This window comes from Peromyscus californicus, unplaced genomic scaffold, assembly GCF_007827085.1.
Source record: "Peromyscus californicus insignis strain IS unplaced genomic scaffold, ASM782708v3 Scaffold_7__1_contigs__length_154581171, whole genome shotgun sequence".
In the NCBI taxonomy this organism is placed as follows: Eukaryota; Metazoa; Chordata; class Mammalia; order Rodentia; family Cricetidae; genus Peromyscus; species Peromyscus californicus.
Window position 1 is genome coordinate 61,935,395 of NW_026294595.1, and position 14,319 is coordinate 61,949,713.

Here is a 14,319-nt window from a genome sequence, read left to right on the forward strand (position 1 = left end):
AAATGGATCTAAACTGGGTTTCTAAAATGGTTTAGCTAGTTTTCAAGCAGCTTAAAATACACAAATAAAATGTACTGAACAACAAAAAAAGAAGAGATGGAAAGTGTGAGAAAGTAAAAAACAAAGCAAAGCAAGGCATTGAACATGCTAAAAAGCTGGCTGTTTCTAGAACTGAAGGAGATGAAACTAAAAGGTATTCAATTAAAGTAAGTCAGCCAGTTGGAAAGGACTAGGAACAGGGATGCTCCCTTCTCAACTATTGCTTCGGATGATTACCGTGTTGGGAGTCAGAGGAGAGAGATGGGTGGAGGAGGAAAACAGAGCACCAAGGTGGGCTTGAAAACACCTTTTGGAAAGACCTTTATACATGTGTTAAAATGTAAAACTTGGAGAAAATAAGCACAACAAAATTTACTAACATTTTAAAAGAAGTAAATTGCTAAGGAAGCATAAATCTGGTTTCAAAAATATTTTAACTATGGAGACCTAAAACAGATCCCTGGCTGGACTGTTTGCACCAGCAGGAGGCTGGCTGTAAAAGCTGAGTAACCTCAGGCTTTTAAGGTGCTCTCCCAGTAGGATTCCACAATTGTTAACAGACCTAAAGATGCTGTGTGGCTCCTCTGTTCCAAACTATGGTTTTAATTGGCTGTTATTCTGTACCTATGCTGCCAGTGTGTGTTGGATATAAGCAGAGTGATAGGGCTCGGCGGTCAAATAACCTTCCTTTGTTGTTCACAGGTCCCTGGATCACCAGGAGGCCTGATGGAGAGAACAGGATCATTGGTGATCTGCTTTGAGCTGGGTGTGTTGTGTAGAGGAAACTGAAACAGTTATTTGGTGACTGCAGGCCATGTTAGGAACTGGCAATGGTGACCAAAGTCTTTTCTTTGCCTTCTAGATGCATAGAAAGTTCATACCTTTGAAGTAAGGAGCCAGTGAACTGAGTTTGGGTGACTAAATGTTGTGTAATACTTCCGGCTCTGACTTTCCAAATCTTGCTGGAGATCTTCCACAATGCAGACGATCCAGAACAGGCATCAAAAATGGGAGATCCACAAGAGGGAAGGATCCTGGGTCTCTGAGTGACTATGTGGAACAGAGTCTTTGACACGCATTGAAATGACATGAGTAAGAAATAGGTCATCTCTGGATTATCTATAATGCCTAATACAGAATAAATGCTGCATAGTCACTGTAATGTATTTCTCATAGAATGATAGGAAGTCAGTATTCAGTACAGAAGCAATTGACTTTTTAATGTTTTTGATACTTATTGGTTGAGTCTACAGATGGGGAACATGTGTGTTAAATGCTCTAGTAAACAATTATTTATTCTGTAGAAATTTTGGGATCACCTGTTATATACCTTATAGATACCTGTTATACCTTAGCCTGCTTGGAGAAATGCAGTTATTAAAGCAAAGAACATCTTAGTTGTTTTACTCATCACACTTCAATGTTCTTTTTTATATTACATTTATTAATTTGTTTATTTATTTATTTATTTATTTATTTGTGTGTGTGTGTGTGTGTGTGTGTGTGTGTGTGTGTGTGTGTGTGTGCAACAAATGCATGTGGAGGTCAAAGGACAATTTGTGGAACTTGGTTCTTTTCTTCCACCATCATGTGGGTCCTGGGGATCAAACTCAGGTCCTCAGGCTTGATGGCAAGCATTTTTAACTGCTGAGCCACCATGCCCGTCGATGCTTTTCAATTTTCTTTCACCCAGTAGAATTGGTGTTCTCCAGCTGCATGTTCCCCATCTACAGATTTACCAACTAAGAATCAAAAGTATTAAAAAGTCAATTGCTTCTGTACTGAATACTGTAGAGATGGCTGACTGTCATTCTATGAGAAATACACTACAGTAACTATGTAATATTTATTCTGTATTAGGCATTATAGATAAGCCAGAGATGACTCAAGGTATAAAGGAAGCACGTACATAAGGGATTCAGCAACTGTGGGAATTGGTGTGCAAGAGAGGGCATCTTGAAATCAATCCTCCATGCATACCAAGGGGACAGTTACAACAGAGGACTTTTGTAATCAAAAGCTTACTTCTTTTTTTTTTTTTTTTTTTTTGAGACAGGGTTTTTCTGTGTAGTTTTGGTGCTGTCCTGGATCTCACTCTGCAGACCAGGTTGGCTTCAAACTCACTGAGATCCACCTGGCTCTGTGTCTGGAGTGCAGGGATTAAGGGCGAGCGCCACCACCGCCTGGCGAAAGCTTACTTCCGATTAAGACTGCAACTCCCTAAATTTTTTTTTTTTTTGCTTTTCTTATCCTAGGAAGCCAGTGGTCTTGTGCAATATGTCACTGTCTAAACCCAAAGCTAGTCTTGCTAGTTACATAAGCTATGTGCATATTAATCTGCTACATCTCAGTTTCCCCATATGTGTTGTGACTATGATATATTATTTAGCTTTTGTCTTTATGTTGTTTTGAGACCAGGTCTTGTTATGTAGCTTAGGCTGTCCTTGAACTCAAGATCTTGAGTGCAGGGATTACAGATGTGGACAGCTGTACTTAGCTTTTATCTAGGGTTTTTGAGAATTCAGTGAATGAATCCACATAGAGTGCTTAGCACAGCAGCAGTCACATAGTAAATTTACCTGTATACCAGTTACTATCTTTTTATCCATGTTGTTGGCATGGGCCATCTCCCTAGCACATGCTCTTCAGTAATGCTAATGAGGCAAGTACTCCCACTTGCCTTGGCATGTTTTATGGATGACCCAAACTGCAAACACCAACATGTCTAAAACATATGCTCTCTGCTTTGTTTAATTTCAGATACCAAAATATGCCTACACATAGGGGTATGTGCATAAAGAAACACATGTACTCTTTTTTTTTTTTTTAACTTTGCCTGGTAGAAATAGGCCTCTGCAATGTGTCTTTTCCTCCCACACATGCCCCTCCATGGCTGGCACATCTCCTAATTATTCCCATCTACTCCCTCCCCATAGACCTTTTGTGTGTATATTTTGGCACACATTCTTTTGGTTCTGCCTAGTTCCTTTCTATCTCTTTTTCTGCCTCCACCCTCCCTCCTCTTCACAACTCTTTAGAAAAATTAGTTAAACTATACATTTTTTATTATTAATGTACATTTATGAAAAATTGGTTACAGTTACAAAAGTGCATGGTTATAAAATAATTTCCATACAAAGGTTGGCATCTTCCCTACTCCTCCCTAACCCTCCCACCACCAGACGTCAGGGCGTAGGAGAACTGAGAGCTTTGTGGACCCAGCTCCTGGTCAGCGCTGTGATGTACAAAAGGCCCTTGGGTCGTGCCTCTCTTACTTCCTTTTGCCTCCTTCTGGGTACACAAAAGCAGACAAGGTTCCCTAGCTGTGAGGACGCTGTCCCTTTGAGGAATGAGCAAAGGTGTCTCCTTGTGCTCTTCTACAACTGAAAAGAACGGCAGCAAATACGTCTATGGAGAAAATGGAGCTGTTGGCTTTTCACAAGGGTTGGAATGAAATACATGTACTCTTTAAATCCATTTAAATCTCTTTAAATCCATTACACCAAGCCCTTAACTGAGACCATGAAACTCTATAGCGTCTCTGGGCAACCTATTTCTTCAAGTTTCCACGGGAATCCTGGTGAGAATGGAAAAGGAGTTGGTATCTTGAGGATAATCAGAGGTACATGATCCAGAATGGTGTGATGAGGACAGAGGATCTTTTCTAAAGAAAAAAAATTCTTGTCCAGACCTTGACCACCATAATCTTGTTGGTTAGTTATGACCTGACGTTTTCAGACCCAGCATAAAGGAAACTTCTGTGAAGGGGACAAGTCTCTAGGGGATAGAGGAGGACAGAGGGAAGTTGGGAGAAACCAGGTTTTCATTAGATTGTTTCAATTATAGCATTGGATCTTTTCATGTTTCCTGTGCAGCCAGACAATTGTGTAGGGTCCTTATTTGTGTATCAGCCTGATAGCTGAGTGGATTGTGTCAGAAAACTGAACTCATGCTCCAAAGGAATATTCTCCAAGTCAGCAGATAAACAACATAAGTGGACCACAGATACACATATGGACAAACCAATGCCCCATCATACACATTAGCCAGTGTGGAAAAAACTAAATGAAACTTCATGGGGACATCATAACAGGTTTGTGGTTACCAGGATATGCAAACACTTGCAATAAGGATTATTATATTATTTCTAGACACTAAGTTCTGACAGCCTGAACAGGATGGTGGTGGTAGTGGAATTGCATGATAGTATGGAGGCTGGATGTCTCCCTTCTTGTGCCTTAGTTAACTGGGGACCTTCTAAAAGCTGGAGAAACATTTTCTTGATCTATCTTGCTTAGAAGTCTTTGCCATTAATGGAGATCAAATTGTGCCACTCGGAAGGACACTTGATCTCTAGAGGCATTTGGTGTCTTGTCTTGTTCTAATTCTATGTGAAATAGAGTAGTATATCTTAAAATACGTTAACTATAATTCAGCAAACAGTAGTGTCTAGGAGATTACTGTAAGTGAGCATGGTGTTCCTTTATGGAAAGTTAAATGATTTTTTTTTTTTTAAATCAGGAATACTATTTCTAAAAGTTCCTTTCCAAAACACCGTAGATGATAAGCTTAACTGGTGGATGATAGCTGGAGTCCACCATTGTTGGCTGCAGTTGGGTGGTCGGGGAGAGCAGGGCTATGTTCTATGTCATATTTTGTAGGAGCAGAGCTCTGGCCTAGACAGTATAAGCAAGAGTGAGGGGGAAAGCTTCCGGGGATGGCTTTGGCTGATTAGATCAATGTAGATGAGTTGGAAGATGACATATTCTCCTCCTCCATGCATTTTAGGGCTACCTGGGAGTGGATGATGGATGCTTGCTGGGGTTAGAGCCAAGATAGAAAGCTCTCGTTTTCACCCTCACTATAGCCAGCCTTGCCGACAAGACTGGGCCTTAAGTCTTCCTGTCTTCTACAGAAGATCTCACCTATCATTTTCTCAGATTCCTCAGTTTCTCTTGTAACACAACACACAGTAGGAACTACGTCGCTTCCTTTCCAAAAATCTGACTGAAGAATGATGTCAATACAGCCGCCAGTTCTAGTGACAGACTCATGCATTGTTAAGAAGGCGTCCTCTGTTCAGATGTTACTTGTGCTGCCTCTGTGGTTTAGAGGCTAGCATTGCCCCTCTGTGAGCACAATCTGGGCACAGCTGGGCTTTACTGCCTTCTATTCATTTTTGTGATTACTATTGTGTCAATGACTGTTGAATTCTAGGGTTCTGCTATGCAGGCTTACAGGACATTCTCTTCCCCCAAATGCCCAAGGGAGCACTGGAAAGAGAACCACGGCAGAACTGAGTCCAGTGTTAGGATGAAGTCATACTCATCTTGAGCCTCCACTTTCCTATATGTAAAACAGCATTTTGATTTGTCTCCCACACAGAGTTGTGAGAAGCCAAGGAGAGGAATGCAAAAGAAGCTTCCTGGACTTTCCAGTGCCCAAGAAGACAGGGAAGATCTCAATGAAGCTGATGACATAGATGAGGAATATGGAGATGACAAAGATGGTGATAATCATGTTTCCACATAGACCTTGGTGCCTGACTGATTAGATACAGATTTCCTCAATGGAGTCAACGGTCATATTCTTTGTTTACACAGATAACTTGGCTAAGTCACTCAGCTCTCCACAATGAATTCAACTGCAAAGTGTGAACAGTAAAAACTATCTGGCAGTGAGAATGGAAAGAGATGAATTAGAAAATATAACCATGCCCAGAGCAGTGCCTGGTCCTTATCAGCAACTTCATTAGCATGGCTTGAATTTGAATTTACATAGCTTTAGAAAGAATTGTGATGAAGGATACTGATTGTATTTTGAACATGACATAGCATGCTACCTTATCCTTTCTGAGCCTGATGATCTCATCTGCAAAATGGGAACAATAAACCCCCCTGAGAGGGCTGTTGTATGTGTGAAAGGAAACTGTTGAGGAGGGAGCTTCTCACACTGCCCGACACTAGCAAGAATCAGGAATTCATAGCTCTCCTTCCTTTATGCTCAAATGAGTGAGTTACTTAGAAGAAAAGACATATAATCCCATGGTTGTGAACTTGGTGGCTTTGTCCTTCTGCCCTGGTTACTGACATGCTAGGATCCGAGCCCTACAGTGCACTTTCCTGGTGAGTTCCTTTGGTGTAAGCACCATGGAAAGAGTGATCACACAATTGGGGTCCCAGGGGGCCAAGACTATTGCTGCCACCATTGTAGGGGCCTTCTGCCTTCTCCTTGAAGACAAGTCTAGAGTCAGAGGCAGAGACAGGGATAGAAGGAAGGGTGCTGAAGGTGATTACCCTGTTGTCTGGGACCTCACCATGAGGCTGCAATTGAGCATAGGGAAGTCATTGGGAGGTCATTTTACCCCAAAACTGCTAGTGGAAGGAGGTCAAGGAGCTGGGGTCCATCTCACTCCTGGTGGGCAGTGGCAGGCTGCAGTGGGGACTGGAAAATTGAGTGTCAGAGGGAAGTTTTGCTCTTGCATACACCTCCTCTACACACTTAGGCCACAAGGAACAGTGTGCTGCTCTCGACATACCCTGCACAGTACGCCCTATCATTTGCCCTGGTCATCCTTTCTCTATCTACTTAGCAGATCATTCTTGCAATTCTTCTTGGACTTTTGAGGCACAGATGATGGACCCTCCTCTGGGCTTCCCTAACACCGTGCTCAGAGCACTGGCATATTGTCATAAAAGGATGTTTTGGAATTGCTTTCTTTATTAAAAGTAAGTACCTCACGGGCAGGGACTGGGTTAGATTTGTCTTTCATTCCCAGTTGCTAGCACAGTGCCTGGCCCAAAGTGGATGGATGCTCATACAAAGTTAGTTTCCCAACCTTGTTTGAGTTATGATGGAGGTGGCCAGGGCACCATGATCCCAGGTGTCCAGTGGTCAACAGCAGTGGCAGCAGCATGGAGGGATGAGAGGCACCTGTGTCAAATCTCTTCTTCTTCACTGGCCTTGCTCCAGCGGTGACAGCAGTTGGCTGTGATGCCCAGGAGGAAGTTGGTGGCCACAGAAGCAATGGAGACCACAAAGCCCACAAACGCGATGAAAAGGTAATCATCCAGGGTCAGAGTCAGGTGGCAGGCCTTGAAGCTCTCTTCAGTGAGTGAAAAGAGGGGGGCACCCTCAACTTCAGGGGGCCCCCGACACTCCGCCAGCTGAGAATCTGCAACACAGAACCCAAGCAGGGTAAGGCTCCTTTGGGAGAGAAGGGATGGGAGAGTCTCCCGTCCCTTCCAGAGAGTCACTAGATTTCACCAATATGCCTCAAATATACTTATCATCTCAGCAACCAGCAAAGCACTTTTACCTATTTTTATAAATGTGAAAAATTACCTGTCATATGGTTGAGTGTCTGTGGAAAGTCTTATGGTTACTTCCAACGGTGGATCTGGGACTTTTGTGAGACATAAAGCCTGAAGTATGGACATGTCACTCTCTGCTCCATACATTCTTTTGGCTTCTCATTTACACACAGAGAGGAAGCCAACAGCTCCCCTAGGGTGCCAAGGACACTTCCCCAGCCCTTTATTTTCTTAGCTTTTCTGCTCCAGAGACACATGTCTCTATCATTCCTCCATGGCCCCAAGCATGTCTCCTCTTAGATAGGAAGAGGGGACCTTGTGATGAAGATTCTGCTCTAGGTCTCTATATAGCCCACTCTCTCATTTCCTTTGTGACTTTGTTCAATACAACCTGCTAGTGATGCCTTCCCTTGGGAGCACACCACACCTGTTTCTCCCACACTCACTGTCATACCCATTCTGCTTTATTTTTCCCTATGGTGTCCTTGCCTGACAATTTTGTCACTGTCTCTCCTCCCTTGAAGATATGCTTCTCCCACAGCAGCCTCAGTACCAGAACAGCATCTCTTTGTCGTAAGCACTCAATAGGTCTTTCTTAAATGGTTGTGGGACTTTAATTTAAAAGCCTTGTGTCATGTTACTAGCTCACATTTTTTTTTCTGGAGAATACAGTCAAGAGCATAGCCTCTGGAGATAACACCTGACTGTGAATCTCCTCTCCGCACATAAGTTGTGTGACTGTGAATATTTAGTCCCTCTGTATCTGTCAAGTGACAACAATATCTGTCTTCTGTAATTGTAAGCAGGATTTAGAGAACTAAAACACACAAGTGCTTCTAGTGCACACTAAGCATTAGGTAAAGTGCATGCCTTTTATAATGATCATAGTTGGGTCTCTCAGGTGTCAACTTGGGGTCATATTCTATACTCAGACATTGGAAGGAAGAAGCTGCTGCTTTGGTGGGATGGCTTTTCTCCCCAGCCTTGTGGAACAATCCTTTAGGGTCACTTCAACAAGTGCATGATGGCTGTCAGTGGTCTAACCTTATCTATTTGGGGAGTAAGAGTGGCCCTCAGAGGCAGTTCCACCTACAGATCTGGGCAATAGCTTCAGAATAACATCTATGTCTTGGGTCAGGATGAAAATACTAATTGAGGCTCTAATCTTGGGCAAATCTTGTTTATTTTTTTCTGTCTCTCCTGTGTTGTCTTTATAAGAAGGGAATAATCCAATCTAAATTTTCCAAGCGAGTCAATGTGAAGTTTTAAAAATTAGTGTATAAAAATACAGGCTGTGTCAATGCTAGCTATTGATTACACAGGTTTTGAGGGCAAAGAACAAAGTGATGGACCTGGATCCTTTTGACAGATGGCTATGCATACATATTATTAGCCTTAAAAGTGTGTGTGTGTGTGTGTGTTCATGTTTGGGATAAGGATGCAATTTCCCTCAAATCATGGGTTGAGTCAATCCCAGTATACTGTTTGCACAGGACTGTAGACTCTGATTAGATCCTGGTCATATCTGGAGTTGACTCACAAGAAGCTCTCTGGGGAATCTAGACGATATCAACTTCCATAGTTGATTGTGTATATATGTAAAGCTGCAGTGAGACAATGCAGACCAGCTAGAGAAGGCTGAGAGCACACAGTAGCCACACAAGATGGGAGGTGATGGGCTGAGAAAGTTCTCTGGAAATCAAGAGATCAATCTTGAAATCAGACTATATCCCAGTAGCTCTCTCAAGTCTATGTTTGAATTCTGTCTCTCAGCATGGATAACAGGGGAATTTCACTAGGAGAAAAGAGAGGAAGTGATAAAAAAAAAATGTCTAAGGGAATGACATCATCCAGGTCTACACACTCTAGCAAGATTTGGCCTCTTAGAGGAAACGTAACCTGTCCTCTGTAGAGAAGGATGGGGGCCTGAGGACCACCGCTGCTCTCTGGAGCTCAAGTGCCTCACCCGCAGTGATGTCTGAGGCGGCACTACTGGGACCTGAGGTTCTCCTGTCGCCTGAGGCTTGAGTCCCTTGCCTGCATTTCTGTGTAAGCCTTCACGTATGGGAACTGGGCTTCTCACTCCTGTGGAGAGCTCAGGTCCCTTGCCTGAGTTGATGTATAAGTCTAAAATGACGGTAGCTGATCTCATCTCTCTGAGGCAGCCAGGTCTTCTGCAGGGCAGCAGGACCCCCATGGAGATCCCAGCAGAAGAGGAATCCCTACTGTGAGAAGAGCTGAGTGCCTCCAAAGGCTCTTTCTGTCAATAGTGACAAGAGAGAGGGAGGCACAGCTTGCAGAGAGATTGGGTTGGTAGGGAGATGGCTCTAGGCAGCCTCCACATCCTAGTCCCCACCATCACCCCATCTCAGTCTCCTGCTATTTTGGTACTGGAGAACTTCCTCCCACAGCTCTGTGGAAACGCTGGAATCGTGACCCACAGCCCCCCTAAGTTATTTTAGTCTTGGACTCCCCACTCAGTCCTCTCCCCCTTGCCTCATTCAGCATTGTTTTATTTTTTTCCCCTGAGTAAGCTGAACTTAGGCTCTAGGGAATTCCTGGGATGGGGCTCCAGCAACTCCTATTGTTCTGATGCCAAGGCTGGGTGCTACACCATAAGTGCATTGGTAGCTGGGACTATGGCTAAACTTTACTGCCTCTGGGCCAAGTCTCAACACCACTGGATGAGACTAGGACCCACCAAACTTCTGTGACACTGGCTCTTTCAGGTCTTAGTCCACTCTCTGGTTGGGACTCTCCAGTTAAACTGCCTCATTTCAGCCCTTCTCCCCAGAGGCCCACCCCATGCATAAACCTTGAAGACTCTGCTAAGGCCACTTGACCAGCCCAGAGCTTGGTTATTTAGTTCAGGACCTGATTCTTGACAGTACGACCAGAGAACAGCCACACTGCCAGGGTTTGAATCCTCGCTCTAACATGTGGTAGTTGTGTGATTTTGACCAAGATACTAAATTTTTCTGTGCTTCTGTTTCCTCCTCATTAGGGTTCTTATGAGGATAAGAGGAGCCAACACATGAAATATGCTTAGAATAAGGCCTGGCACATAGTAAGTACTAAAATAAATAGGATTAGTCATGATTGTTTCTTTCAGGGTTTTCTCGTCACTGACAAGAGTTAGAGTAGAGTAGAAGTCAAATGAATGTGTTTTTATCTACGGCTCTGCCAATTTCCAAAGAAGTGACTCTGGGAAAGCCTTCTTACGGTTCTACATCTCAGCTCCTTCACCTGTAGAATGGGGATAATAAAAATGGGGGTTCACAGAGAAAATGTACGCCAAGGTCTCTGCTCACAGCAAAATTCAACAAATACCAGCAATGACCAGCTTCTCCTACTCTGCTTGCTGTGTGTCTTCTTCCTCTCTGTGATCCTAGGCACCATAGAAGCAAGGGACGTCTGATTCTTTTGCAACTGAATTTCTCTAGTACTCAGCATGCATTCTATATGTTCAGCAAATACTTTTTGAACAAAAGAGAGGTGTACAAAGACGAGGGCACACAGTATCACCATTTTTTTTTTTGGGGGGGGGAGACATTACTTCTAGAAACCCTCCCCCTGATGACCTGCCCAGTCACCTCCCTTACCCGCTGTACAGCGTTGTATCCGATTCCGCAGCCACTTCAGCAAGGGCTCCATGGTGCAGCCGCATACCCATGGGTTACCCCCGATCTGCAGGGTCACCAGCCCCGGGAGGCCCTCAAGGGCTTCAAGACTTAGGAAAGCCAGGCCACCATAGCTGAGGTCCAGGTCTCTGAGATGCACGAGGCCCTGGAAGGCCTGAGGGTGCACCCTCCGTAGCCAGGGATTGTGGCTCAGGTCGATATGCACCAGTCCATGAGCCTCCCGGAACATGTCAGCTGGCACATGGCTGAGGTTGTTGTAGCTCAGATCCAGGTGTGCTAAGCGCTTGGCATGGAGAAAGAGGCCCTGCGGCAGCTCCATCAAGGAGTTGTTGCGCAAATCCAGCACACGGAGTTCCATGTAGCATGTGAGATAGCCCGGCGGCACGGCTGCAATGCGGTTGTGGGCCAGGCTGAGGTTGCGGGTGTCCATTGGCAGGTCCGGGGGTACGGAGAACAACCGCTGGTTACTGCAGTCCACTACTTGGTTACGACATGTACAAAGGACTGGGCAACTGGTACCGGCATCAGAGTGCATCACTCCAGCTGCCAAGAGGAAGAAGACCAGCAACAAGGCTGGGTGGGGAGGCCCAGGCCAGGGAAGCTGGGCCCAGGTGTCACCCATCTTTGGCAGCTGGCAGCAGCAATACTGTAGGGAGCCCATGAGAGCTGTGTCCCTAGGTTCAACAGTCAAGGTACAGGGAGGCTGCTACATTAGAGGCCTGAGTCTGGGAGGTGGGGCTTCTGAGAGTGTGCTATCATGGTTTAAGACTTCCTTGGGAGCCTCTAAGCACCCAAGGCTTTCTAAGAGCCACAGGATGCTCCTTGTGTGGAGCCTGGGGAGCAAGGACCCAGTTGAGATACCCTAGGGTCTGAAAGGGTGATCAAAGCTTGAGAAGTGAGGAGAACAAGGACAAAGCTGGGGCAGCCATCAGCAGGTCCTGCAAGGGTCCCTGCAGATCTTTTGTGCCCCAGTCACCCATACCTGCTGGGTGCTTCCTCTGGGTGCTGTGTCTGAGTGGTGGGAGGGACGATGTGAGAGAGATGAAAGGTGGCCTTTAAAGGTCCTGGCACTTCTTCTAAGAAAACTTAAGCTCTGTCCTAGGGCTGGGACTGATTAAGAAGTCAGAATTGCACCTGGATCTCCAGCTTTCAAGGTCTCAGAGGCCGTTTCCCCTGGTGGTCCAGTGGGCATGAGTTCACAAAAGACCTGGGGCCAGAGATTTAGGAAGGGGCCTTGGAGAAGAATGTTCCCATGGCCTCCTGAAAGCCTGACTGTTTAGTCTCATTGGCCTCTGGAATCTCAAGGGATGCTCTTTGCTGCCCAGAGAGGGGTGAGTCCCAAGTGATACCCACTGTCTGGGCCACTGAATCTGGAAGAAGCCATGAGTTCTGGAGGCACAGGTAGGGGTCAGTTAGGAAAGCATTATCTATGTCTTCAAGCTGTCACCATAGCTGTGCACTCAGCAGGCAGAGGCAGAATTCACTCTGTCAACAAGAAAAGCGTTCAGGCAGAGGCATCCAGAGTCCCCTATATCTCATTCCCCTTACCTAGGTCCTTTGTCTTACCCCTCTCCTCTTTTATTTCCCATTTCTATCTTCTTTGAACCTTCATCCCCAACCACAAAGTTCTTTGCTTACTATCTTTCAGATGAGGACCACGGTGAGCGCAGAGCCCAGCCTCCAGTCACCTACTCACTATATCCACCTGACCTAAAATCCTTCTCCCAGGTTTCTGTCCGGAGCTGGGTGTATTTTTTTTCTATTGCTTATAGCTCCACCCTTGTGAGCACCGAACACCCCACCCTGAACAACTCCCTAAGAAAACCACGCATCCACACTCTGGTGGTTTGTGTACCCCCTCAAACACTTTCAGCCTCTCTCTCTCCCCTTCTCTTTCTTACACACACACACACACACACACACACACACACACACACACACACACAGCACGCACAAGAACTCACGAACACATACACTCTCACACTTTTGTAGTTTTCCCCTCTAGCTTCTTTCTGCACACACTCTTGCAGAGCCCCCTCCCCAGTGTGCCCCCAGCATCTTTTACACCACAACATAGCCCTAACCCCAGCATCCTGTTATGTTCCAGCCTCCAGCTCCCAGCCTCCCTCTTAAGCCCACACACATACTTGGTCTGGCAAAGGGATCCCACCCAGGGCCTCACCCCACAGCTCATCCCTCCCCCTCTGTGGCCTCAGCTTCTCTTTTACCCACCTGCTTCCTCACTTACCCCCCGAACCCCCACCCTTTTATCCCCTCGGTCCTTTCCCACCCTGTTCTCCACTGCTTCGGAGCATCAGTCTCACCACTGGGAAATCACCCCGGCACCACCTTATACAGACTCAATTTTCTCAGCCTCAGGGTCTCCTGCTATACTCCCACAGACCCTCGGGAGACTACTCACTCTGTTCCAAGGACACAGACATCAATCTGCAGCAGACAAACGGCTCTGCCTCCCTCATCCTGGAATCCCCGCTCCTTTGCTTGCTAGCTTCCGAACAGATTGCCTACTGGGCTCTTCCCCTCCCCCGACTCTCCTCTTCCGCGTCTCCTGGATCCCAGGCCAGCATCTTCTGCGTTTTCCTGTCCTGTGGTCCCTGTGCCCCTTCTTTTATGCTGAAGGGAAATCTGAGAGAGGATGCTTAGAAAGTTCACAGAATCTGAACGCCTCTTGGGAAACTCAGCTGGTGCTGAGGCTGCCTTGGTGTGTGGCTTCCGCCAGAGCCAGGTCTTCCCCTCCCTCCTCCCTCTCTCCCTCTCTCTCCCCCTCCCTCCATCCCTCTCCCCTCCTCTCTCTCTTTTTCGCTCCCCTTTTTTTCCTCGAGGGCCAGGTAATGACGTTTCACTGTCTCTTAGCAACTGCCTCCACATCTTTGAGCAACAGGAGAACTGGCTATAGACCCCATCAAGATGAGAGGAGAGAATGAAGTACTCCTGGTGAATTCACAGTCACCCTCAGGGTCCTAGTGGTAGGGCAAGGGGAAGAAAGAAGAGGAAGGTAGACAGCCCTAGGACAGGGGTGAAGGGAGAGGAGCCAGCAGAGGAGGGAAGGCAAGAGGGTTCAACAGGAAAGAATGGAATGGGCAGAGCACTGGTGTGGAATCTTAGATGGAGCAAGGGGAGTTTAAGTGCATCAGACCCCAAAGGAATAGAAGAGCAGAATATGGAGAAAGGAATTTAATGGGGTGGAAAAGAGCAAAATGGATGAGAACAATGAAGACAAGAACAAGGATGAAAAGAAGAAAGGAACATGGTTGATTCTCGGTGTTTGCTCACCTGATAGGCAAACACTCTCTGTTAGCTGCTGT

The 14,319-nt window shown here is 45.9% G+C and overlaps 1 protein-coding gene across 1 annotated transcript; it reads right to left on the bottom strand.

The window, feature by feature from the left end:
* Positions 1-3,086: 3,086 nt before the first annotated feature.
* On the bottom strand, positions 3,087-13,748 carry Lrrc55 (leucine rich repeat containing 55). Its single transcript, XM_052724572.1, has 3 exons — positions 13,416-13,748; positions 10,955-12,478; positions 3,087-7,213 (listed from the first exon to the last, which is right to left on the bottom strand). The coding sequence occupies exons 2-3, from the start codon at positions 11,652-11,654 to the stop codon at positions 6,978-6,980; spliced, it is 936 nt and encodes a 311-aa protein (XP_052580532.1). The 5' UTR covers positions 11,655-12,478; positions 13,416-13,748; the 3' UTR covers positions 3,087-6,977.
* Between the last annotated feature and the right edge of the window lie 571 nt (positions 13,749-14,319).

Coding starts and splice junctions, on each gene's coding strand:
- Lrrc55 (XM_052724572.1), bottom strand. CDS start 11,654: ATGGGCTCCCTACAGTATTGCTGCTGCCAGCTGCCAAAGATGGGTGAC. Junction 7,214..10,954: donor GATACAACGCTGTACAGCGG/GTAAGGGAGGTG, acceptor TCTGTGTTGCAG/ATTCTCAGCTGGCGGAGTGT.